At 44.3% G+C, this 26857-nt stretch overlaps 1 protein-coding gene across 34 annotated transcripts in view; it reads right to left on the reverse strand.

The window, feature by feature from the left end:
* SORBS1 (sorbin and SH3 domain containing 1) overlaps positions 1-26857 on the reverse strand; it is a 111145-nt gene that overhangs the window by 52957 nt on the left and 31331 nt on the right. For 10 of the 34 annotated variants that reach the window (XM_048856337.2, XM_075130665.1, XM_075130675.1 and 7 more), the window contains 9 exons: positions 23377-23406; positions 16920-17095; positions 16179-16242; positions 14618-14692; positions 14220-14282; positions 9187-9234; positions 8949-9078; positions 6337-6451; positions 1596-1679 (listed from right to left, as the gene is read on the reverse strand). In XM_048856337.2, coding sequence (XP_048712294.1) covers positions 1596-1679; positions 6337-6451; positions 8949-9078; positions 9187-9234; positions 14220-14282; positions 14618-14692; positions 16179-16242; positions 16920-17095; positions 23377-23406 — 785 coding nt within the window. Of the gene's footprint in view, positions 1-1595; positions 1680-6101; positions 6156-6336; positions 6452-8948; positions 9079-9186; positions 9235-14219; positions 14283-14617; positions 14693-16178; positions 16243-16919; positions 17096-23376; positions 23407-26857 lie in introns of all 34 variants that reach the window. The other 24 variants (XM_075130667.1, XM_075130666.1, XM_075130663.1 and 21 more) reach the window with 4 other exon arrangements.

Here is a 26857-nt window from a genome sequence, read left to right on the forward strand (position 1 = left end):
GATCCATTTAATCATTCTTATAGCTGTGAAATGCAGGCTATGCAGATGGACTGGAAATAAAAATATGTGATTCTCTTGATTAGACTTTTTGGAGGGAATTGTTTCTGGGAATAACCCTGGGATCCTTGATGCAAACCACTGCAACATATTTGGCAGAGAACAGGTTGCATGAAGAAGGCAAAGAGGAGGGAACAGGGTCAAGATCAGTTTATAGACAGCTGGTACTTTTTGACCACAGATGAAGGACCCAGGGCTATAATATGAGAGTGACTCTCATTGACTTAAAATTATGTAATAGGTTAAGTAGCAGCCATCCAGATCTTGTGAGAGGAGAAGGGAATGCGAGTATGGAAAAGGGGACACTAAATGAATGAGAACAATCATTGCTACCTTTAAAAGTAAAACCTCAAGCTGAACTCTGACACATGAAAGTGATATTGACTCACTAGTTGGCATATTTTCCTGTGAAGCTGAAGGTCAAATATTATGTCTTTAAAATGTTTTAAATGGTCACCGAACTACTATTATATGTCAGTGCCAAGGCTCAGTTATGAACTGTCATGTTTCATTAATGATCTGGAGGATGGCGTGGATTGCACCCTCAGCAAGTTTGCAGATGACACCAAACTGGGAGGAGAGGTAGCGTATGCTGGAGGGTAGGGATAGGATACAGAGGGACCTAGACAAATTAGAGGATTGGGCCAAAAGAAATCTGATGAGGTTCAACAAAGACAAGTGCAGACTCCTGCACTTAGGACGGAAGAATCCCACGCACTGCTACAGACTAGGGATTGAGTGGCTAGGCAGCAGTTCTGCAGAAAAGGACCTAGGGGTTACAGTGGACGAGAAGCTGGATATGAGTCAATAGTGTGCACTTGTTGCCAAGAAGGCCAATGGCATTTTGGGCTGTATAAGTAGGGGCATTGCCAGCACATCGAGGGATGTGATCGTTCCCCTCTATTCGCCATCTGGAGTACTGTGTTTGGTTTTGGGCCCCAACCTACAAGAAGGATGTAGAAAAATTGGAAAACGTCCAGCAGAGGGCAACAAAAATGATTAGGGGACTGGAACACGTGATTAATGAGGAAAGGCTGAGGGAACTGGGATTGTTTAGTCTGCAGAAGAGAAGAATGAGGGGGGATTTGATAGCTGCTTTCAACTACCTGAAAGGGGGTTCCAAAGAGGATAGATCTAGACTGTTCTCAGTGGTAGCAGATGACAGAACGAGGAGTAATGGTCTCAAGTTGCAGTGGGGGAGGTTTAGGTTGGATATTAGGAAAAACTTTTTCACTAGGAGGGTGGTGAAACACTGGAATGCATTACCTAGGGAGGTGGTGGAATCTCCTTCCTTAGAAGTTTTTAAGGTCAGGCTTGACAAAGCCCTGGCTGGGATGATTTAGTTGGGGATTGGTCCTGCTTTGAGCAGGGGGTTGGACTAGCTGACCTCCTGAGGTCCCTTCCAACCCTGATATTCTATGATTCTATGAATCTGGAAGTGCTGTCTCATTGAGTATCTAGGAACTAGAGTAGAGTTGCAACAGCATCATTACAAAATGCAGGTTGACTTTATTAATCATTGCAGCTAGCAAACTTACCGGTTTCCCAAACTCCAATTCCGAAAAGAATTTATACCAAGGTTCATTCTTTAAATCTATCTCTTCTGGACTTATATCCCGAGTCTAAAGGAGTTGGTGATAAGGGAATGAAAGAAAGAGAAGGATAACATTATGCAAAGAATACATAGGAAAGGGACTGTTAGAGATGCAGTCTCAATGTTTTCAATTGAATAATGTGGCTAGTTAGCCTAATAATTTAGTACTTCTACAATACCTTCCATTCAAGGATCTCTGAATGTTTTACAATAATTAATTAAACCTTAGAGCACCCCTGGGAGAGAACTAGTTCAATTTTTAGATGGAGAAACTGAGGCAGATAGCGGTTAAGTGATTTGCTCAAGATAAGTCAGTGGAAGAGCTAGGAAAGCACCTCAGGACTCCTAATTTGCAATCCCTTGCTCCTACTGTTAAAAACTCTCTCAGGTTCAAGGTTAAGCCTATAATTTTTTTTGAATTTTCATTTGAAAAAAAAAAAAAAAGCAAATTATCTATTGTTGAGCCCCAGAGCATTAAACATACTGCATCTTTAACAGCACATGGATATGTGAGAAACTGTGGTCCATACACAGCAAACAGAGTGAGAGGTGGCATTCTAAATCAAGGAGGACACAATTAGAGAGAGCACACTTCTGAAAGATCTCAAAGGGGATGAATAGGAAGACAATATACTTCGCTTATTCACAAATAAATGTTAGAGAATCAGGCAAAACTAGAATGAAGGAAAAACCAGACAGGACAGGTAACAGCACAGCTGAAAAGAAAGCTCCCTTTCATGCCTAAAATCTATTTTAACAAAACAACTTAAAGTTGTGTAACCATATTTTTGGTGATGTGAGAGAACAAATCCAGTGCTCTAGGTTACGAAGATAGATCTGGTTAAATTTGATTTAAATGGATCTAGCCTTTAATTTAAGTGGCTCTAAGTGTATTATAAATTTATAGTCATTGCAGCAAGACATGAAAGGCCCCCACCTCAGCCTGTATATCAGGGGTGGGCAAACTTTTTGGCCCGAGGGCCACATCAGGGAATAGAAATTGTATGGCGGGCCATGAATGCTCACAAAATTGGGGTTGGGGTGTGGGCTCTGGGGTGGGGCTGGGGATGAGAGGTTTGGGGTGCAGGAGGGTGCTCTGAGCTGGGATCGTGGGGTTTGGAGAGCGGGAAGGGGATCAGGGCTGGGGTAAGGGGTTGAGGCATGTGGAGAGGCTCAAGGGGTGCAGGCTCCAAGCAGCGCTTACCTCAAGCGGTTCCCGGAAGAAGTGGCATGTCCCTTCTCCAGCTCATACGCAGAGGCGCGGTCAGGCGACTCTGCACACTGCCCCATCTGCAGGCACCACCCCTGCAGCTCCCATTGTAGTGCATAGGAGCCGGAGCGGGGCCATGCTGCGGCTTCTGGGAGCCACGTGGTGTGGCCCCGACCCTGTGGCCTGGCAGGAGCGCTGGAGTGGGGCCGAGCCGCGTGGTGCGGCCTCTGATCCAGTGCCCCGGCCGGACCAGGGCTGAGCAGATGGTGCAGCTCCAACGCAGCGCCCCAGCCGGAGCGCTGCAGCGGGTCCAAGCCACGTGGTACGGCTCGCAGGCTGGCTTAAAATTGCTCACAGGCCGTAGTTTGCCCACCCCTGCTCTATATGCTACTGTTGTGGTGTATAGGGGCCATGCACAGGAGTCAATATAAGTAGCCCAGTGCTGTCCACTCCGCCCGATAGTGCTAGTGCAGATGTGTCAGAGTCAGACTGCAGGAGGGAGTTTTTCCATGGCACTGAACACTACAAGTGACTCTGGACTGCTGCGCATCCTGTAGGCAACACCGGGGAGGCTTCCATAAGTTAGAGCAGCCCCAAGGCTGCTTATACTAGTGGCCATTTCAGCTCCCTCAGCAGCCAAAAATCTGAAAGGCAAAAAGTTGGCATAAAGCCACCCTGGTCCCTCTCTCCTCCTGGGCTATACTTTCTGTGCAGTGTGTCTACTGAGGTGCAGTCCAGAATCCTCCCCTAAAATTAAGTTGTTTGTACAGTAACTCAGTGAAATGAGGTGCAAATAATTTTTGCCCACTGTAATACTGAGCACTTAAACAAATTTCTCCTGTAGACATCTTGAAAGGACTTTAAAAATCAATTAACCAAATCAGCCCTTGAATAAGTGGATCCAGCTTCCGCTGAAGTGAGTCAGTCAGGAGTTGTGGACATGTATGCCAAGGCTGACTTTGACCCTTTATCTATTACAGCACCTCTGTGGTGTACAGTAGGTGAGTAAGTATTATCACCCCCAGTTTACAGGGGTGGGAAAAGTGAGGAAGAGTCATGAAGTGACTTGCCCAAGACCACAAAAGAATGGTGTGTCAGAGATGGATTTAAAACCCAGGAGTTTCTAGCTCCTAGTGCTGTTCTCAAGACCACTGGATGGCTCTGCCCAGGGCTCTTTTCACAGAAGGCGGTGATTGTCAGATGCACTTCCACAATCTGGGTCCTGGAGGAGAAAACCTCAGAAAGTAGAGAACCTGATTTATCCTAACGGGATATGGCTAAGGAGAGAGTTCTGCCAGGGCTAGGGCCAGAACTAAGAAATGCCTGGCCCTCAGCCCTCTGTGCCAATCACAATAGCCAAAACCAAGCAATTCTTTGCAGTTTAGTGCCAACCCTTTGTGCTTGATCTTCTTATGCTTCCAATTTTATTATCTCCTGTCCTAAGCTGGCTGCTACCCAAAACAACCCCCCCCCATGGGGGTATCTGACCCCATGGGGGGAGGGAGATGGGGAAACACTTGTATCTGAAAGTTAAATGGTTAAACTTTTTGTGTCACCTGGTGAAGTCACCACAAAAAGAGGTTAATTCCCAAGGGTCTAGAGTAAGCCTAGTTAAACCACAAGGGATTGGAGAAAGGTACTGCCATTAACTGCAGTCCAAACAGATGCAATGCCTCTGTTTCTATACATTATATATTGACTCCCAAAAAGCTTTGAGCTTGTCGCATAGTAAAATTTACAGTGGAACTGATCTAAAGGCCATTGAAATCAATGGGAATCTTTGCATTGATGGCAAGAGCTTTGGATCAGGCCCCTAATAGCTACTGCTTTGAATATGGCATAGCAATTGCAACCTATTAATAGACTGCAAATTATCTTCACATAACCCTTCTACTGGTTTTTAGGTTTCCCTCAACAAAAACAAAACAAGGTCTACATATCACTATCATATTTAGACACGCTAGGGAAAAAGGATTCTGACACAGAGCACAATCAAACAACAGGCACTTCAGTCCCATTTTATATTTCAGCACCTGTCCTCTGTGATCTTTGGTTTGAAATGACAGCTGGTAAAAAAAGAAAAATGGTCAAGAGTGTCATTCTCAAAACTCACCTTACTCTTTACTTAACTGTGCAGGAGTCTTTCCAGCTGCTTTGGTGATTGTCCCTCTTCTGGATTTTAGACTCTGATTCAGTAACGTTTTAAGCACAGGCTTAATTTTAAGCGTGTGAACAGTCCCACTGACTGGAGTGGGAATTGAGCATGGGCTTAAGTGCTTTGATGAATCAGGCTTTAAATCACAGAGCCTAAGCCTGTAGTCCTTAGGCAAAATTCCTGTTCAAATCTTGCTCCAGCCAGAACAGTAGGAATGACCCTTCCTATTATACGCAAACTAGGGGCCTGATTTGCCTCTCACTTACATCAGTGTACTGCATCCAATGCCCACTGGGAGTCAAGGCAAGGATATCACTGATTTCAACAGGCATTGGATTGGGCCTGGACCAAGAAATTGAAATTAATGGTGTTACACTGGTGTGAAAGGAGAATTAGTCCCAGGATAAAATAATGGGCCTTATGTTACTTGAAAGCAAATATTGAACAGGGAAAAACTCTGAGTCAGACTCTGAAACATATTATTCAGCAGTTTAGCCACATACTTCTGTTGCTTTTAAATTGCCTGTCACAACTGTATCTTAAAGTAAAAGTGACTGTTCGCTCTGTACAGCTCCTCAATCCTGCTCCAAAGCGTTAATGAAAACATGGCCCCAGACTTATACTGTGAGTCTCACAAACAATCAGCACTTTAAACTGTGCTTTCAAACAAATACTCCTCAAAGAACAATCACAACTTTAGGTACCAAAATATTCACTTAATAAAAAACACCTCCATATTTTTTTGGAACTTCCTTGATTACACTAACACAGTATGAAATTTACTGTTAACTTCTTTAAAGCTGCTGACCTGAGAACAAAACAAACTTTGAACACTAGTCAGCCTGCTGCCTCAAACGCTATGGAATAAACTATTGCTGTGCATTAGAAATAAGCACATCTTTAAAACCAGAGACAAGCCATGGAGTCAAACACAGATTACAAACTAGGGTTAGTGAGCCATACTTAACACAGGTTTCAGAGTAGCAGCCGTGTTAGTCTGTATTCTGTAGCTCATGAAAGCTTATGCTCAAATAAATTTGTTAGTCTCTAAGGTGCCACAAGTACTCCTTTTCTTTATACTTAACACAGAAAACAACACATCCACAAGGAAAGGCCCCTCTCAGCTCCCCAGGATCTGCCTTTAGTGGAATGACAATGTTAAGAAGTTACTCAAACATTTGCAAAACAAAATATATGGGAATGTCATAACGTAGGCGATATAAGTGTAAGGAAACTTATCTGAATGGAAATATACAAGCACTTGTGGAGCATACTGTAAACATAGGCCAAAGTCATGGAGCAGGATAAAAGGAACATTACCATCTTTTCATTGTCCAAAACAGAGGACTTTCCTGGCCGGTAGTCGTAAATGCTCTTTGGCTCTGCCCGGTATTTTCTGGTATCCACCTTCTTGTCTGGGGGTTCCCAATCATTCCTGAGGAAAGAGAAGCTAATTAGCCCAGAACTCTGCCATTGCCATGAAAATGAGTGTATTCTTTGGACAAGCTCCTTCCCCAGTTAATCTGGATTTAATCAGGGAATTTTTTAATCTATGGCTTTGTCTACACTGGCAACTGAATGACAAAAGTTTTGTCATTCAGAGGTGTTAAACCCTCCTCCCCATAAGAGAGAAAAGTTTTGTCGACAAAAAGCGCCTGTGTGAACTGCCGACAAAGCTACCGCCGCTCATTGGGGGTGGAAGTTTTTTGTCGACAGGAGAGCTCTCTCCTGCTGACAAACAGCAGCTACACTGCATGCCTTTTAGTGGCACAGCTGTGTCGCTAAAAGCTGCGTAGTGTAGACATAGCCTAAAGCAGGAAACTTGCGGCAACAGGAACAGGTCAGATGGGTTTGGGTTTGTTTTTTAATAGCAGCCAGAATTAAATCTGTGTACATGTATCAGCTGCTAAAAATCACTTGAAAGGACAGTAAAGGTTTCTGGCAATTCTTTTCCATGAATTGCCAAACTCACGCTTCTTTCCTTACTGAAAGTACCTTAGAGATAGTCCTGCAGAATTCCAACACCCCCCCCCGACTTTGAACTGAATCTAGGCTCGAACTCTTAAGTCACCCTCTGAGACTAGAACATCCCTCCACACTCTGCCTGAATGTTGGGAAAGGGTGGAACTGGGGCTGAAGTCTGTGGTGTGGGCCCATCTTTCTTCTGCTGGGCGGTTCTAAGGGCTCATCTGTACTAGAGATCTGATGTGGTTGTACTGAACTGGCTTGTAAGTACAAATGGTTCAGACAACACTAGCCACCTGAAATGGTTTAAGTTCTGTGCACCATCCACACTAGCACTGTCCAGACCATCTCAGTTGCAATGCACTCTGGGAACCTATCCTACAATTCCCAGAAGTAGTGCATTCTGGCAGGTTTTGCAAGGCCACCAGTGTGCTGTGAGACAGTAAAGAGAGGGCTAAATTGAACCATTTCAGTTTGTGTGTATCACTACTGGTACTCTCGTGGTTCACACTGGACTGGTTAAGCATTAACCAGAACTAAACCTGCTGGTGAAAGGTTGCTTGTTCTGGCCAGTTATTAGACCATTTGTAGAGTGTTTTATAAATATTCTAGGGGCTTCAACCAGTCTAATTTCCACAGTGTAGAACAGACCTGATTGTTTTAGCACTTCCAACCCTAGGAAATATTCTCCCCAGCTGAGTCCTGCTGGTTTTGTTACCTGATAATGTAAAGCACTAATTAGTCTAATCTTTTGATTCACAAGAGTTTTACCAGGAAGCTACAGTACTTCCCCTTTAATTGCTATGCTGGGAGGATCATATCTATCAGAGATCATCATCTTCTAGTCATGTGGCCTTAGGTGCTTTCTATGTTAGCAAACAGACTATGGAACTGCTCATTTGAAGCCAGTGTGAACCACTGAGAGGAAGTGGGAGCAGAGGGTTTTAAAAGCTGGTTGAATTAATCATTGCATAAAATATTCATAGCCTATTTTGCTTTCTCCTCACCCTCTGTTCAGTAAATGCATTTGTTATTATTACAATGAGCTTCTACAAGCATGGTTAAAAAGCAGGAGTGAAAACAGTATCTGATGCTAACTAGGACCTGAAAATCCCATTGACTTTGCAGTGTGTTGAACTGGGTTTCCAGGGCTGATTAGCTGATTGAGAGTCAGCAAGACCCATTTCCCAAACAAACTTTGCCAAGCCCTGAAATAAATCCAAACCCATGCTCCCCACAATGATGATGATGTGCATTTCAAACAGGGATTCAGGGGCCCCAAGGTGCTAGGTGCTGTATAAATAAATAGTAAGAGATAGTCCTTGACCCAGAGAGCTTACAATTTAGACAAGACACATGAAGGACTGGAGAGGAAACAGGCACAAGAGTTGAAGGGACTTGCCTAAGGTCCCACAGCAGAGCCAGGAATAGAAAGCAGGTCCAGCATTCCAAGTCCTGTCTGCTAGACCATACTGCCCTTTACTTTCATTTTCACGTGTCTCTGGATTTCCAAGTCCAGACTGGCTCTAGAAGGGCCTTTTTTCAGGAGACTTCCAACTCAGTTCTGTAGACCCAAGAGGTTTAGAGACATTTTGGATACTTGTTAATATTTATATTACGGTTTAGTGCCTAGGAACCACAATTAAGGATAAGGACTTGCTGTGCTAGACATTGTACAGGCATGTACAAAGGGAAACAGTCCCTGCCCCAGAGCAGGCCTGAGCTACATGAAAAGATATGGAGGTGATAGATGAATGAGACAGACAAACAGAGGGGGTAGGTTGGGATGATGAAGGAACACATTAGGGTTTCAATACCGATCAGAGGAACAGCACAACCCCTTGCTATTCTCCGGATCCAAACTGCCCTGGACTCTGGGAAAGTTCAGCTCCAAATCCGGGTCCAAGCTTTGCATCTGAGTCCCCTCCTAATGAGAACTTTTGAGTTTCTCCCTTAGTTCAGGTTACCTTTCTGGGCTGGATTTCAGCGATGAAGTACGAGTTGGAAGTGGCAGAGTAGCAGATCTCTTAACAACCTTGTCAGGGTCAATGTTGTCCATCTCACTCTTGGACCGGGGCACTGAGGGCTGGGTTCTTGCTGCAAAAAGGCATATATAAAAATCTTGGTAAATTTTGTAGGAGGCCAAGACGAGTGATGCTTACTGTTAATTCATGTGCATAAAGTTGCACGTGAAATGTTACTTACTATCTTCAGAATAGGAATAATGAGGAGAGTAAGAATCAGAATCTTCATCTGAAAAACAAAACAAAATAGTTTGCAAGTCAGATGAAAGTGTTGCTTCAAGGCCTCTCTGCTTTTTTTTGGTCACACATTATCCTTAATCTCATAGTAATGTTCCAAACACCCATGACAAAGAGAGGATTCTAAGCAGTGAAAGTCACACTTAGAAAATAGTTTTTCGGTGAACTGTGAATATAAATTCTTTCCACTTCTTCAGCACCTCTTTACGAGGGTCTCAAAGTGCTTTACAACCATTTGTTCATTTAGTGTCACAAAACCTCTGTGAGGAGGTAGGTATTATTATACCAATGTTACCAAAAGCTGAAAGACAAACTGGGGTACTGAAGCCTTAAGTGACCTGCCTAAGGTAATATCAGAGTCAGAGATGGAAATAGAATCCAGGAGTTCTTGACTCTCAGTCACATGCTCCAATCACTGGACCACTCTGCCTCTATTAACTAGTATAGTGAATTTAAATATATTAACACACACAAATTATTCCTCGAGCACCAACAATGTGCTTTGTACAAAACAAACAGGGACCATGCTAGGTGCTGCATGTTCTTGTAGCAAAAAATAGTCCCTGCTCCCAACAGCGTACACTCTCAATAGGCCAGGCACAGAAAAGGGTGGGATAAAAGAAGTCTCATCATTCCCATTTTATACATGGGGATTTGAGGCACTTAGAGACTGTGCTTGTCTTCAGCAGGCTTTGGGACAAATCCTAGATGAGGTGCCCATAGTCTCAGAGGAAGTCAGTGTCAGGAACTGAACCCACAGTGCCCGAGTCCCAGTTTAAGGCCATCACCCCAAGACCATCCTTCCTTTCATGCTGATGATCCAAATTCAAGGTCTTGCATTTGTCTTGGAGATGTGGACAAGCCTAAGAGATACAGCATAGGAAAATGTATTACAGCGAATTCTGCAGAGAGAACTGTGGGTAAAGGGACATTGGTGTTCTTGAGAAGAAATACCTAAAACAGCCAAGGATTAAGGGTAGCGTGACGGTGACTAGAAATACAGAATGGATGAGGCCATCAGAAGAACACCAGGTTAAACCAAATGCCTAGTGAACTCAGTGGTGTTGATTGACAGCCTGGGACAGTGAAATACACAATCCATTGACCAGGTACAGCCCTGGCAATGGCAATGTAAGCACTCTCATGCGACCCCTGCCCCACCTATGTGCCTCAGCACTGATCTGTAGGCACCATTGCAAGGGGTTGGAGAGTAGTTCCTGCTCGTGGTCCAATCCTTGCCCTCCCCGTTTGAGGCGCTTGGAGCCATTCACCCTGAGGAACCAATTGGGTTGGAGAACGTAATAACTGACTTTGAATTTTCACCTTTAATTGAACCAAAAAGGGTGTGTTAAAGGCTCAGCTCAAACAAATTTTCTCTAGCTCTCTCCCCCCCTTTGCTGAATTGTCTTGGTAAGCTACATTCTGACTGGAACAGCAGCAGGTTTAGCTCCTAACTGATGGTTAGTGACTCCATTATAATTATGATAGTCTTGAGCTGGCATAATGACAAACATCAGTTTTCAGCATCATTTCCATATTTCAATCTAAACGGCAGAAAAAGGATGCAGTTTGCTGGAAAGGTGACGGTTATTCCCATATTAAACAATGGGTTTTCTTTAGAGAGTACAATATATGGCAAATCATAAAATCGCCTGTTCCTAAAAGCACAGGTGAATGAATGTCTAAAAATACCCTCTCAGCCAACTGCCTCTAAGGAAGTTATTTAAAGCTGGTGGAATAATGAAAACACTTCTTTACAAATTATTTATTTGAAGGAAAATGCCAAAATTTATTGCAGCTAAAAATTCAGCCAATAAAAACATATAGAAGCACTGCATTTCAAGAAAGTGCTAGTTTCCAATTGGGTCTGCATCTTTCCAGTTTCAATATTCATAAAATCACAGAATCATAGAATATTAGTGTTGGAAGAGACCTCAGGAAGTCATCTAGTCCAAGCCCCTGCTCAAAGTAGGACCATTCCCCAACTAAATCATCCCAGCCAGGGCTTTGTCAAGCCTGACCTTAAAAACCTCTAAGGATGGAGATTCCACCACCTCCCTAGGTAACCCATTCCAGTGCTTCACCACCCTCCTAGTGAAAAAGTTTTTCCTAATATCCAACCTAAACCTCCCCCACTGCAACTTGAGACCATTACTCCTTGTTCTGTCATCTTGTACCATTGAGAACAGTCTAGATCCATCCTCTTTGGAACCTCCTTTCAGGTAGTTGAAAGCAGCTATCAAATCCCCTCTCATTCTTCTCTTCTGCAGACTAAACAATCCCAGTTCCCTCAGCCTCTCCTCATAACTCATGTGTTCCAGTCCCCTAATCATTTTTGTTGCCCTCCGCTGGACTCTTTCCAATTTGTCCACATCCTTCTTGTAGTGTGGGGCCCAAAACTGGACACAGTACTCCAGATAAAGCCTCACCAATGCCGAACACGTCCCTCAATCTGCTGGCAATGCTCCTACTTATGCAGCCCAAAATGCCGTTGGCCTTCTTGGCAACAAGTGCACACTATTGACTCATATCCAGCTTCTCGTTCACTGTAACCCCTTGGTCCTTTTCTGCAGAACTGCTGCCTAGCCACTCTGTCCCTAGTCTGTAGTAGTGTATGGAATTCTTCCATCCTAAGTGCAGGACTCTGCTCTTTTCCTTGTTGAACCTCATCAGATTTCTTTTGGCCCAATCCTCTAATTTGTCTAGGTCCCTCTGTATCCTGTCTCTACCCTCCAGCCTATCTACCACTCCTCCCAGTTTCGTGTCATCTGCAAACTCGCTGAGGGTGCAATCCACACCATTCACCAGATCGTTAATGAAGATATTGAACAAAACCGGCCCCAGGACTGATCCTTTGGGCACTCTGCTTGATACCTTAATAACTGGAATATATATATAACGCTTTGCATCTCAGTGTTTTGCAAAGATGAGTAAGCATATTTATTCCCATTTGACAATGGGGAATACTGAAGGACTGATTGACTTGGTAAAGATCATACAGTAAGTCACTGGCAGAACTGGGAATAGACACCAGGGCTCTTGATTCCCAGTCCTGTACCGTACCCATAGGGCCTTCCTTATGGGAGGTAGGAATCACCAGTTCATCGCTTCAATATTAGACTCCTTCTGTAAGACAAGGACTTTTCCTTGTAGTTTGTATTGCACCTTAAGAAGTGTAGTAGTTGTGTGTGGGGCCCAAACCAAAACTCTGGGGCTGAACTTCCCACACTTTGCAGGTGTTTGAAATAAGAGCCCAGATCAGAATTCTGTAAATGGCTTCTGTCTCTATAATGGCCTAAACCCAAACCCTGAACTTTGGATTGTTTGAAACCTGGATTTGAATTATGAGGCTTCAGTCTATCTCTGTTCAAACCCTTTGTTTCATATTTAGAAAAACTTCCAAAAGACTTTGAATAGTCTAGAACTGCCAGAATGGACCCAATTATTGCCACTATCTTGGATTCTCTAATAAAGAAAGAATCCAAGCAGATATCAAAAGCCAAACATACTTTGCATGGTAGCAACAACAAAGGACAAATGTTTGGTCTAATAATATTGTGACTACCTAAAGCTGAGCATATTATTTATCTGTGCATTTATGCATGAGCAGAAAACATTTATGGGAATACAAAGCCCTCCTGCATTAATGACAGTGCTTTGTGGCAAAATACATTAGTTCTGACAAAAGTAAAATGGATCCTGAAACAAGAAAATTGAATCATCTTTATAACAATCATTCATCAGCTTATCATAGTCTCTCTCTCACACAATATCTCTGCTATTAAGGCATCAAATACATTGCACTTGTATAGGATAGCACTTTTCATCCATACATCTCAAAGCACCAAAGGTGGGCATGTATCTTATCCCCATGTCTCGAAGTATCTGTTCCCCATTCATTTTAACAGGGGATGTGAGTCTAAATCTCCTAGCCTGTTTTGACATAAGGGATCCATATTTTATGTTCGACCATGCACAACTCACCGTACGTGTTGTATAAAAATGGTCTGGAAAGATTATTTAATAGTCTCACCAGGGCGGGCTTCAGGCACAGGCAAAGTAGGCAAGTTTCCTACGTTGTAGCAGTAAAGGGCTCTGGAAAACCTCTACTGATTACTCCCAAACAGGCCAGTCCCAAACCATACTTCCCCCAGTGGGAGATGTCTGCCCACCTAGCCTGTCCTGGCTCCTGTTCAGCTGAGTGCAGCAGATGCCAATGCTTCTCACATGTAGAGGACAGTCTCTTCAGCACTGGCTACTGCAGCAGTTCCTTGGAAAGTGAGAGTGCAAAGGGTTCTGAGCAGCGCTTGAACCACCCCCTGAGCAACCACCCACCAGCAGGACAAAAGGATAGCTAGGGGATACAATGGGTTTCCCGGTAAAGAATGCCAAATCCTGTCCTTGAGCTCCTGAGGCCAGCCTTGAGCAAACCAACATGTGCAACACCCCATTTATTCTAAAATGTACTTTAATAAAAAGAGAGATAGACACTAACAGCCCGATCCAAAGACCATGGAAACTTTAGGGAATCTTGTCAAAGGGCTTCAGTGACTTTTGAGCCAGGCACTATCCTGTGTTACTATTAAAAACTTTAAGAGCAGATTAAAGAAATGTATTGCTCCCAAGGAAAACAAAACCATACTTAAAGCCATCTTTCAAGAGACATCATCAAGATGAGATGTAAGTCAGCATTGTATGAATGTTAAGTAACCACTGCACACATATGGCTAGGTATAGCTGACTATGCACATGAAACAAAGCAGAGCCTAGTTTTGTAGCATTAGTCAAAGGCTAGTGAAAAAGCCAGAAGAGCACCACAAAGCCAAAATAGGCCTCAAACCATCACGGCAACACTCAAAAGACAGCAAACTATTAGGAGGCAGCATGACACTCAGTGGCTAGGAGAAGCTCCAGGGAGAAAATAAATGGACAAGGCAGCATTTGTGCAGAAAAAGGTATCTTGTCCTTTACTATTACCTTCAGATTTAGGACTAGGAGTAGACGCAGGAAACTGGTATGTAGGACAGTAAGGATTGTCTTCTGCAGCAGAGAAAAGCAGTATGTATTGAGACTATCCACAGTGAAGTGGAGGCACCATATCATTTCCCCAACTTTCTACCACTGTAAACTTTTATTGCCTATTTTGATAATAGTAGACTGAAATGGTATCATACTTTCAAACACATAAATGGGTTAGGAAGGATTTAGTCATTTTATACATCACAAACTAAGGCACACTAGGTGTACTCGAATTTCCACCATGAGTAATAAATGGATAATGATAATCTAGTACCTGAATCTAGTTACTATAATGGAGCTACGGTACAGTTAACTCAAACACAAGACAACAGATACTCTGGCTGAACTTATGGTACCTTCGGGTGTTTGCTGGATTTCAGGAAGTTCAGGGAATTTGTAGGTAGGGCAATAAGGGTTTTCTTCAGGAGTTTCTAAGTGGAAGGAGCAAGTTTTAGAAAAAGAACAGAAAGGAAAGATTTAAAGGAGAAGTCCAGGTGAGGCAAGAATCCACAGAAGTTGTGGAACAATCCCTCTCATGCCGAGTCTATAATGTAACAAAGCCATGGGCACATCAGTGGTTATCACTGCGGTGCACATCTGGGCTGCTTGGAAGACAGCAGGAGACAGCAGGGATTGAACTCATCCTCTGCTCCTGAAGCATGTGCCTCTATCACCTGAGGTGAAGGACAATCTGTGTCAGCAGCACAAGGGTTACGACTCACAGCTTGAGCAGTTCTCATTCCGTCCAGTTCAGTGGTTATATAAACTCACTCGTCAGCTCATCAAAATAGCATCTGCAGCAGCAAATGCAAACCAACTTGCATTATTTTATATCCACTGTGTTTCATTTAGTAAGCACAGCTCAGAATTGTGTTGTCATGTACATCAGGCCTTATGCATGGCTGGATTGCTAATACCATCTCATTCATTTCTTACACTACTAAGAGACGTGGAACATACAATGTACCAAAAAGTAATGCATTAATGGAGGATATATTGTAACCAATATATAAGTACTCTCCATAGTTTTGGCTTTTAAATATATCAACAGTATTAAACAGCAGAAGTCTGATCCAGATCCCACTGAAATTAATGGGAGTCTTTCCATTCACGTAATAGGTTTTGGATCAGGCCCTAAGTTATTAAGCAATGTAACATTACCAATTCCTTTCTCTTGCAGACTGTCCATATTTTCACAGGGCAGCCTCTCCTTGTTTAAAAGCCAACTCGGTGTCATTGTACTTGCTAAGACTGAAGTTTAGGGACCTGTTTCCCAGCACCAGTTGATGGCATTGCTAAATAAGGACAGGAAGGCATTTGTGATGTTTTCTAACTGTAGCAAGGGGAACAGAGCAACCTGAATCCTGGCTCTGACAGGAACATTTTAAAACATGTATTTCTCTCTCCAAATATGATTATTTGGAAATTCTGGACTAATCACCCCGGGACGTTTCCTTGACAAGTGGGAAAAGAGTTGAAAAATGTGCTCCTTGGGGCCAAAATCTAAGCAGCATCAAATGAACAGGTAGTAAAAGACCCCTTAACCCTTCTCACGCAAGCAATCCCCACCATTGTGTTATACTGGGAGATTTCCTGAAATATACTAGTGTAGACGCAGCCTTTGTCTACCCACCACCCAGCTAATGATTCAGGATCACAAACAATTCTCTTCTTTTTATAAAAGGTTTTTCAGTTCACCTTTAAGAGCAATTCACACCTCCCCTTGGAATTGACTGGGTTCTCTCCTTTGATAGTATCGTCTTTAAATTTGTTAGCTGATTTCTATGTTCCAGAGCAAACATGGATTACAAATGCAAAATGCTTTATTTAATATACAGTGCAATATTCCATCTATGTGAAGCAAACTGTTATCCGGTTAGTCTCTTTAAAAAAATTAAATTATCCAAATTACAGTACCTTTAGTTAGCCTGTGGATCTGTTTGAACATTGTCTTGTACCAGTCCTTTGATCTGTCTGTGTTCTGGTTTAAAAATATATAGTTGTAAGTAAAAAACATTGGCCTGACTTCCACCAAATTTTCAATTTGTTAGGGTTACTTTAACAATCAAAAGCTATGTGCACCCTTTATCATATTTTATTTATTATTACTGAATAGTTATAAGCAAGATTGAACTACATAATTCAGACAGCTTGTGGAATTGGGTGTGTTTCAAATGCCAGGACTAAGTCCCTACTAACAGCATAAACATTTTCAGGATTTTTTTTTTAAATTCAGTGAAAATAATTTGAGGAAAATTTAGGACTAGATTCTACAAAGGAATTTAGCCCTTCCATATCCACTGCAGTGTTCTGAACCCAAACTCAGCAACACAGCACTATTCCATTAGATAGGGGAAGTGAACCTGACCAGCCTAACTCAGATGTCAACATGAAGCAAAATAAGAGAGGAAACTAAATCCACACAACTAGCAAAAAGTGCAATGAGATTTTGAAAATTCTTTCACCCATAGTAATTGAAGGGGTCATCAGGAACACAAGGAAGACTTTTGAAATAAATCTATTGGGGTGATATTTTACCTTCAGTTACACTCATGCAATTCTACTGGCTTTAATTATATGGGTCTAATTGAAGGCAGAATCTGGCTCTTGATTTTTATTTTAAGCATGTGCCTGTAAGCCTGAGTGTTGTTCTCTTACCCTCAGTGGAATGCCTACATCATCCACGGAGACATCAGCCATATACTGGGGACTCCTGACAGCTCTTCTCTTCTCATCCATTGCTGGCTTCTCACTTTGAGCACTATCCTGAGCTGGCTTTTCCTGTGCAGACACAGCGCCTACTTTATCAGCAACTGGTCTGTCTGGCAGGGAATCTGGAAATGAAAGAGGGGTGGTCATTATCCTAATGCTCACCATTTCAGCACACCAACATATGTCACTCTAAGGCAAAAATCCTGGCAAAGCATCAATGAGGCAGACTGTGGCACCGGGGAGAAGTGTCTGGCTTTCTGTAAATGTGCATAGAAAATGTTTGGCACAACCAAGAGGGGGCGGGAACATCACAGACTCCTCCAATCATACGTGTAAAAAGCTCCCTTCATGTCTGATACAATTAGCCCCACTATAAGCTCAGTCTTCACTGACACTCTGCAGTGGTACACTCCCTTTGCAGCCTTTTCCTCCTAGTTATTGCTCTCCACTGTATCCTTCTGCCGAATGCCAGTTCCCAACATTTTGGGCAACTGTACCTATTTACCAAACTAGGACCCTTCCACATAGCACCTGGCACTTCCCATTCAACTGTGCAACCTCCTGCCTGATTGGGGTTTGGAGCAGAGCAAACTCCATTGTGGATAGAATATCACACAACAGAGCCAACACAGAGAACCATCATTAAAGGCAGGGACAAGACCAAATTATGTCTCCATTGGCTTCACTGGACCCAGGAAGAATCAGCCTCAAAAGCCTGAAGCACAAGTACCACCCCAGCGGGTGGGGAACACTTCTGCTATAACTATGCCCAGGACCATTTGAACTCAGGTCTCATGCTCACTTAGTGCATTTTACTTGAAAATGGAGTTCTGAGACAGCATTCTTCTCTGCAGCATCAGCACTAGAGAAAAGGAAAGCAAACTGCACAATATAGCTGTGGGAAACATGTCTTTAGAAAAAGATGGAGGTCCCTGGGATCATTTAGATTCATAATCAGGACCCAACACACAGGAACCTGATAAGAAAATCAAGCAGCTATTTAAACCCAGCAAGAAAAAATTAAGGTGTCTACTTCCCATTAAAAAAATGGGAATGGGTGTCCAAATCCCTTAGGCAGATTTGACATTCTCAGCCTAAGTTCTTAAGGGTTTGTTTGCAAAGGGGGGCTGGTGTGAAAAGAGGAGGCGTTACCACTGATGCATCATTCCCAGGGACAAAGCATCAATCTGGTGGGAGAAGAGAATGTTTATCCATGGCTTGATTCCAAGTCTCAAATGGTTATTTGCCTTGTTGCTGGTCAGTGCATGATATACCCCCGGCCCTCAATCCACCAAGGATCTAAGTCTGTTTGAGCCCTCAACTACAGGGCCTTGCTCTTTGACTTAAGCTATGGAGCCAAGCTGGTGGCCAGTATATTTGCATTAGACAGATTCTTTTTTTAATATATCTAGGTCAGAATTTGGCTTTGAGAATTTGAACTGGGATAGATTAAAATGTCTTCTGAATTTCTAATGTGTATGTGGTGAAAGAATGCAGGGATTCTCCTCTGAGTACACAGCAGTCACAGTAGGGCTGCTGCTAAGCATTCTGGATACCTCTTGCCAAACACACCTACTATACTGCTGAATGGTCCAAGTACCCTGGACTATCTGTTCCCAAAAGACCAGCAGCAAAAGGATTAATTGCCACGAGCAATGCAGGCTGAGTGAAGAATGCACTTCTCCCATGGAACAGATGCAGCAGACCAGACTGTTCAGCCTCCACTTCCACAGCTCTTCACCGCTTCTTTGCGTGCGCTGTCCCCAACCCCCACTCAGGTGGCCAGAGACTGCAAACTCACTGTGTCTTTCATGGGGAATTCAGTAGAAATCAATTCTGCAGAGAAGTGCCACATCCGGGGCTTTTTTAGTTAAATAAATAGGGGGCTTAGTGTCTGGGTAGCTAGCAGTTCTGAATGCTATCTCGCCTGTAACTTCTCTGCTGTCAAATAATGCTTGGCCTAGAGTCCAGTTCAGCTCTTAGAGCAGCTTCTCTCATCTGGTTTTCAGATGACCTGAAAATTTGCACCAAAGTGTTGAAATGGGATTTGGGGCAGTAAATGCTCACTGGACATTAAAATCCTATTCTCCAAACCCACCTTCCATCCTCCTCCTGCACCTGTGTTTACAGTGTGGAGTACTTCCAAAGGACTATGCCAACATTAACTACATCTTTCCAGCACACTGTGATGAGGGGTATCAACCCACTCTACCGATGGAGAAAACTGGAGCAGGATGGCCTCTACTTTTGGATGCTTCAGTTTCTGGGTTCCCTCTGAGACTCCCTGGACTTGATTTCAGAGGTGCTGACAGCCCACAACTCCCAACAGAACTGGTGGGTGTCTCAGACAGGCCACCTAGAAAATGGAGGTACTTGTAATTAGGGGCCGCTTTAGAAAACATAGGTTTCAGACATTTGCCCACGGCTATGCACAAGGTCTGGATTAGAACAGAGGCGATCCTGGCTCTCAGCCACAAGCTCAGTCCTTCAGGGTATGTCTACATTGTAATTAAACAGTGTGCGTGTGTCTGTGTCCCAGAGCCCAGACTCCAGCTCAAGCCAGGACATTTACATTGCAGTTGTATAGCCCTGCAGCCTGAGCCCTGCAAGCCCAAGTCAGTAGACATGGGATAGCCGTGGGGTTTAATTGCAGTGCAGATATACCTTGAGACCACATTACTTCCATGTAGAATACCTAGCTCCTTTCCTTCTGGCACATGTATGTGTTAGCACCTGCCACCCGGCACCACATCAATTTGGCAAGGAACCAATGGACTGTTGGCTGCTCTGGTACTACAATGTGCCATGTGGCACTGCAGAATGGCATGCCTTAAGCCCCACTAGAGGCAGGATTTCTCCAAATGGATGGCAGTGGTGAGAAATGTGTGTGATTTCACAGTCTGCTCTATCAACGCTTTGCCAAGTCCTATCCTTGGTGTTAAAGAACTGCATGCATCTGAGAGAGGAAGAACAGTTGTTCACATGCACTTCACCATATTGCCCAAAGCTGTTCAATTTGCAGAGCTCTGACAAGGATGGTTAGCAGAGGAAAGGCTCATGCATTGTTCTGACCGTACTCACAGCAAACACAATTCTGAACTGCAAAATTCCCTCTATTAGGATTGTTTGTTTTTTTTAAATCATCATCAAACTTACTTTTGGGGGGGTTCTTTTGCTCAAGAAAAAAGTTTTATAAATGGCAAGAATGTGGCAAGGCTAAAATAAAACTATTCAATATTTCTACCTTAGTTTCTATCCCCAAGAACGCACATACTCTCTGTTTTGGTCCTACTGTGCTCCTAATGTAGAGGTCCCCTTCTTCTATATTCACCTCTACATTTCTGTATGGAGTGTTTGACCAGACCCCATGGCAGAGCTACCTACGTGCTGCTAGGAACAGAGTATGGAAAGCTCTGGTGAAATCAGATGACTTCCATGACTTTGAAGACCAGAGGGAAGGAAGGTTTATGGATGTGAAATGATCTGAACTCAGGAAGAAATCTCAGCTTCTTACCCCCACCCAATCTCAATCCGTTGCTTCTTTGAGGTGAGCATGTAAAACAACTGTGATTGTCACTTTCAGTGCCCCTGCTGGAGATGAAAGACATACTCCTTCCTACAGTGTCATCAGTCTGTGGAAGTCACTCCAGGGAAGTTCAGTCGGCCAGAGGTTTGGACGGAACTTTTTTTTTTTAAAGGATTGGTTAATCATGTGACCATTATTATTTTGTAATTGTGAAAGTTAAGGCTATGTTACCATAATCAAATTGCACTCTTCAGGATGTAAACCAATCACTTCCTGGGCTCAGGAGGGACTTGCTCTACAGTTCCCTATAAGTAGTCCTGGAAACCACAACACAGGTGGATGGAGCATGCCATCCAAGTGGTCCTAGGCTATGGTGCTGCTACCCTGGAAATATCTTAGGCAGACAAAGGCAGACATACTGGACTGAATGGACCAACAGTCTGAGCTCTGACTGCTATTCCTACAAGCACGCAAATTATTATTGGTGACAGTTTGGAGAGAGCTAAGGAATGACTTTGTGCTGGCCTGCAGGAGCACTCTCCTACCCAAAGCTTGAGATTTATGGGGTGCAAGGCAAGGGTTAGAGTTCACCAGGATGGCACAGGCTCCAGGAGAGCTGTGGGAGATATTCCAGCCAGCTACACTGACTTAAAAGATTTCATTTGAATTCTTTGTCTCGGTGTGCATTTAGCACTGGTGAAAAGTGCAGGTCTGACAGTCCTGGTGACAGAAGGCTTTGAACTTGGGGTAGCACAGGGAGCGATAGCAGGACCGGCTCCTCACTCTATGCCATCAGAGGTGCCTTGTCAAATAAATTTGTTAGTCTCCAAGGTGCCGCAAGGACTCCTCGTCCAAGGGTTGTTGCTTAAGGGGAGAGGGCAATTCAGTCTTCATGCCTGTTCAGCCTTTGGCCACTCAGCTAAGCTTGTCACCAAGGAGACCCAACGAGTGCCAGTTTCAATGGTGTCTCTAGCAACAGGGGAACTTGTCCTCTAGAAAGTGGGCTGAAGCCATCATTGCCCTTCACCATGGGCCCCCTACTGAATGTTCCTGGACTCAAAGCAATGACCTAGGAAGAAAACAGTTCTCGGGCCACATCCCACCCTGACTTATATATCATGCAACTCAGTGACATCGCAGAGGGTGTAAGTCAGGCCATAATTTTGCTCTGAGGCCTGTAGAGAGCACCGATCGCATACTATCAGGTACAACACTCAGTATCTTCTGAGCCATCCATTCTGGGGAGCAGTGACAGGTGGGCATTCAGCATCAGAGTTTTGTTGGTGTGACCCAGAGGATGCAAGCTAAGGTCAGGGGGGTCAGTCAACCACCTTTATGTGATTGTTTTGATAGACGGAGAGCAGGTGTGAAGCCAGCAATGCCAGGGCACTCTCCAGTGATCCAGATTGGTGACTGTTTAGGCTGGAACAAACCCTGCCTAGAAATACTCCACATTGAGCCAGGTGGGAGGATTTCAACATATTTCCCGCTTAACAGACAATAGAGTTCCTGACCACAACGGGAAACACTTTGGGAAAGAAAAAACCAAGAGGAAACATCTGACTGGACTTTAAAACCCCAGGTGGCAAAGAGGCAGTGCAGATGCCGACTCGATTGGGAAGGGAGAAGAGAAAATGTTACACTGGCTGATGTTGCCGAAGAGGGCAACGGTGCAGAGGAGACAGGCACCGTGCTTCAGGGCACAAAATATAGGCCATGCGAGCGATGGGGCTGACTTTGCAGGTGTGGCGTGCCAGCTGATTGGAGAGGGAGTCATCAGACTAGGCCCCGTACAAAGCACAGAGTCCAGGCTCCCTTACATCCACATTAGGGTGTCTGGGTACTGACTGCTTGCTCTCGCTCTCTCCTTTCCTCTTTCCCATCCTCTTCCTCATCTCCTCAGGTAGCAATACTGTTTAACAAAAGCAGTTCATTCATATACCTTGCAGCTGCTGGAGAGCAGTGAGGTACTATTCTGAATGCGTCTGTCGCCTACCATATGAGGCTCTATGTCAGGGGATGAGAATGATGAGGGGCTTGTCTGGATTATGGGATGTGAACTGTACAGCACTCTAACGTGTTGTGCTCTCACCACTCCATGTAGACCCTGCTGGCAAAAACAAATTGTGAACTAGTTTATATAGTTGTAGTCCTGTTTCAAAAAGGACAACAATAAAGTGCACCTGGTACCCTTTAGTTCCTGCCAGCAGGGTCTGCGTGGGACAGTAAGAGCACAACACAAAGTACTCCACAACTCACGCCCATGGAGACCAGACTGCAGCACCATGTAGACAAGTCCTAGATTTCCCTTCAAGGAGGAACTTCCCAGCCTTGCTGGGAAAGCAGACAAGGGGACAGTGTGGGTGTGTTAAGTATGTATGTGTGAGTGTGTGCGTGCACATGATTTTATCATGAGTTTTATGATATTTGGCATTCTCATTAAAGCCCCAGCTCCTGGAGTCAGGTTATTACATGAGAATGTCAGCTTGCTTTTTCAAGTTAGTTTCTAGCCCTCATGGTTGCAGAGAGAAGCTTGAAAACATGTCCCAGGTGTATCCCATAGGCTCACAAACCAGAAGAGAACTAAAGAACTCCACATTTTTTTTTAATCTCATGCTTTTTGGACAGCTGGGGTTGGCCACATTAATGTGTGCCTGTCTGCAACTATGCATATTTCCAACACTTTCAGAAAAAACTAATACAAAAAGCTCAGCTGTGGTGGCTGAGCTGCAACACTCATTTATTTTTAGGGATTCAGCTCGCTTCCTTGCAGTTACTGAGAAGTGTGTTTGCTAAAGGCACTCTGCAAGCTAGCAAAGCAGCCACTTGACTCCAGCAGAGGCAGCAGCTGTGGGGTGAGGACCTTTTGCTTCATACCTGCCAGGCTACTAAGCCGCTTTTGCTGTTCTGTGGTAGAGAAGGAAAACGAAAACAAAAACAAAAACAAGAGGGTGAGACATAGACAGTAAGCGTCCTGTTGCTGTGTTTCTGACAGGCAAGAAATGTGCCGTCTGCACAATGGCAGAAACTGCTGGAGTGGATCAAGTTTTCAACACCCTGCCAAAGTGACAAACCCGCCGCCCTCCAAAGAGCAGCACTGGTGACTATTCAGCATCACAATACAAAGTGACCCGTACATTTGCAACAACAAAGTATAGTTATGTCAGAGAGAAGGAAAACAGCTTAACAGAAAACAGTTTAAAAACAATTGTGAAGACTTACTGTCAAATAAACCAACAAATAATACTCAAGTTAGCAGCATGTTAATAATATTACTATTAAGTAATAACACAGCCATTTTTCTGCATATGTAGGGCCTTTGTGGCAAGGAATGCCAAATGCTTTGTGATCATTAAGACCCACAATATCCTTATGAGTTGTGGACTGAATGATTATTCTTAATTTACATATGGATAAACTGAGGTACAGGCTGGTAAAGGCCAAGAATTTCACAAGGACCACTCTTTTTAGGAGCCTCCTTTCCTAGGTTCTCAACCTGAGACACTCGAGATATCTCATGTTGGCCACCCAACAACTGAGACATTCAAAGTCAGTGGAGGCTGTCAAACAAAGTCCCATAACGAGTCTGGGACAGAAAAGGCAATAGAAACCAGAGAGTCCTGGCTCCCAAGCCCCTGCTCTAACGACAAGAGAACACTTTCTCCCTAACAAGGAGCACAGTTTATATGAAGTATACAGGACATTTCAAATTCTATCATCTTACTAACAATATCAAACACTGATAATTTTGAAAGTTGATGTGGCGAATACAAGAATTTCAGAAGTTCAAAAAAATATTTCTCACTTATTTCTGATTATGAAATTGCTTTAGAACTTGGAGACGAATGGCACTCTCCAATGGAATGTCAATATCTTAGTCATGGCAATATGAGAAGGGCATAGTATGACCATTACCTATTAGCAATAAGCCACTTCCTGCAATGCCTGTCAGGGAAATGATTGCTTTGGGAGCATGGTTCACCCTCCAAGCAAATCTGCAGGATGCAGTAATCCGCTGGACACACTGCTTGCTCAGATAATCAGACTTCTCCAGGCATGACATGCAAGGTGGGGCTACTCACCATAGAAGAATTCCTTGTTTCGCTCACTCAAATTCAGCTCCCTCTGCAGGGATCACTGGTGTCCTCTGGCAATCATGAGAAAACTCTGCAAGCCCTGCCTCCTAGCCCAACACATTCCCACCCACCCCAATGGAAAGCTGCCCAGGTGTGTTGTTGTGAATGTCACCAATACCCAGAAATAACCAGGAAACGCAAATGGAAAAGAGAAGTGCTTAAGACAACAATGTGCCTGCCCTCAAGAAGGGAATGGGAACCCATCTGCTGCAAAGTTCCCTCTTCTGAATAGGGCATCAAGAGCAGAAGGGTAGATTCATCCATGTGTTATAATCAAGGAGGTAGAGTTGGGTAACGGGGATCTTAGAGCCAGCCATCAAATAGGGAGGTCCTCTATTGAGGAGATGACCTTTCCTTTTGTAGGTGTGTGGAGCTGTCCCTTCCTGTCAGTCACAGAAGGAGGCCACGTCTCCTTGCTGTCACGCCCTTAGAACGGCAATCAAAGGGGGAAATTAGCAGTCTGTGAAGCTTGGATCCTCTAAGCAGGGCCGAGCAGTAATCAGGCTCCGGGATTCAAGCCCTCCAGCAGGGTGGAACACTAAACAGAAAAGGGGGGCTCTGGCCCTCAGGCAGGGCAGAGCACTACAGAGTCTAGGAGCCTAGGCCCTTAGGCAGGGCAGGGCATCAAACAGAGTAGAGGGCTCTGATCTGTGGTCAAGGCAGAGCAGCAAAGGAGCCTATGAACCCAGGTGCTCAGGCAGGGCGGGGCACCAAACAGTCAGGTATCCTGGCTCTGGTGGATGGCCGACAAACATGGGCCCCTTGGCCTTGAGTGGGGAGGCTGCCACCTCAGGAGTGGGGTGGCAGGGGGTAGGAAGACACGAAACATGCGGGCCTAGAATCGGGCTAAGAAACAATCAGACTGTACTTTAGTTTTCCTGGGCTACTTCCTATGTCCCCTTTGTTTGGTACCTCCGTTCTGTGTCTGTCCTGTCTCCCCGGGGTAGGTGGCCAGCTCCTTGGTGTCTCGATCAGCTGGCGGCTATGACAAGTCCGCAGTACAATCAGAATCCTCTTTAGGTTACAGTAGCACACGTGATGCATCTATCTCCTAAATGAGCTGCCAGGCCTGCCTTTTCTACTTCCTGTTCCTGTTCAGCCCCTTGGTTTTCAGCAGGCTGGGCCTGGCCTTCCTGACTCTTCCCACCAGGGGGCGGGTTGCAGTCCCTCCCTGTCAGTCTCAGAGGGAGGCCATGCCTCCTTGCTACACCTTTGATAATCAGGAAGATCTTCTGGCATAACACCCCATAGATGGTTTAAGGAGGTTGTGTTTGAGAAATGTTTCCATCTCTGGGGGGTGGGGAGAAATGAGGAATGTACATGGGGTGAATGGACTTTAACTGGAGAAAAGGGAGCTCCTAGGTGAAGAGGAGGTTTCCTCCCTACTAGCTCTCCTCACTATTAAGCAGAGAGGAGGCCTGTGTATTGAGCTGAGGTAGAGAAATCAGGAGGAAGAAGAGGAATGTGTTGTTTAGTTCTCTGCACTACTGGAGATAGACCAGAGACCCAGACACATACTAAATCATTGGTGCTTCCATGCTTGGTCACGGTGTGGGACCCTCAGCAAAGTCTGAGGAGCTTGCAGGCTGCCCAGAGAACCGCTGAGTAGATGATGGTGGCTTCAGGGAAGAATGGAAGAGGCATTTCCTTGTGTGACAAAGACACCTGAATTGTCCTGAGTGAGAAAAGGCTCAGTACAGATTTAAAATCAACCAAAGGGTTTGGCTCTTCTCTGTCAAGGGGAGAACTGTGTGTGACACAACAAGCTTGAGCACACCAAGACGGAACAGCTGAAAGGCCTTTAATCAAGCTGCACCTACAGCTATCCAAAGCTCGCATGGAGCCAGGCTGCTCTCAGAGCACTGGCAGAAGGAAAGAGGGCCTGCATCTTCCTCTGCCCAGAGGAAACATCAATGTGCCATGCACAGCATTTAACTCCATCCAAGAGCTGAGCTGGGCTTCACAGCCTTCCAGTCTGTACAGTCAAGGTAATCATGTCACATCCCACAGAGGCTAAGTTAAGGGCACTGCTTTCCATAAAGGGAGAAGGCTCCTGTTAATGGCTACTAACAGGGACTCCAGCTGGAGCAGGGAGTATCACTCCAATAGCTAGTGATGGGTTTATTTCATTGTGCTATATTACCTAGCAGATAAACTTCGATCAGTAGCTCTGGGGTCAAAGACTGAAGTCAGCTTTAGAAAAGAATCGAATACAGCATTTC

This window comes from Caretta caretta, chromosome 7, assembly GCF_965140235.1.
Source record: "Caretta caretta isolate rCarCar2 chromosome 7, rCarCar1.hap1, whole genome shotgun sequence".
NCBI lineage: Eukaryota > Metazoa > Chordata > Testudines > Cheloniidae > Caretta > Caretta caretta.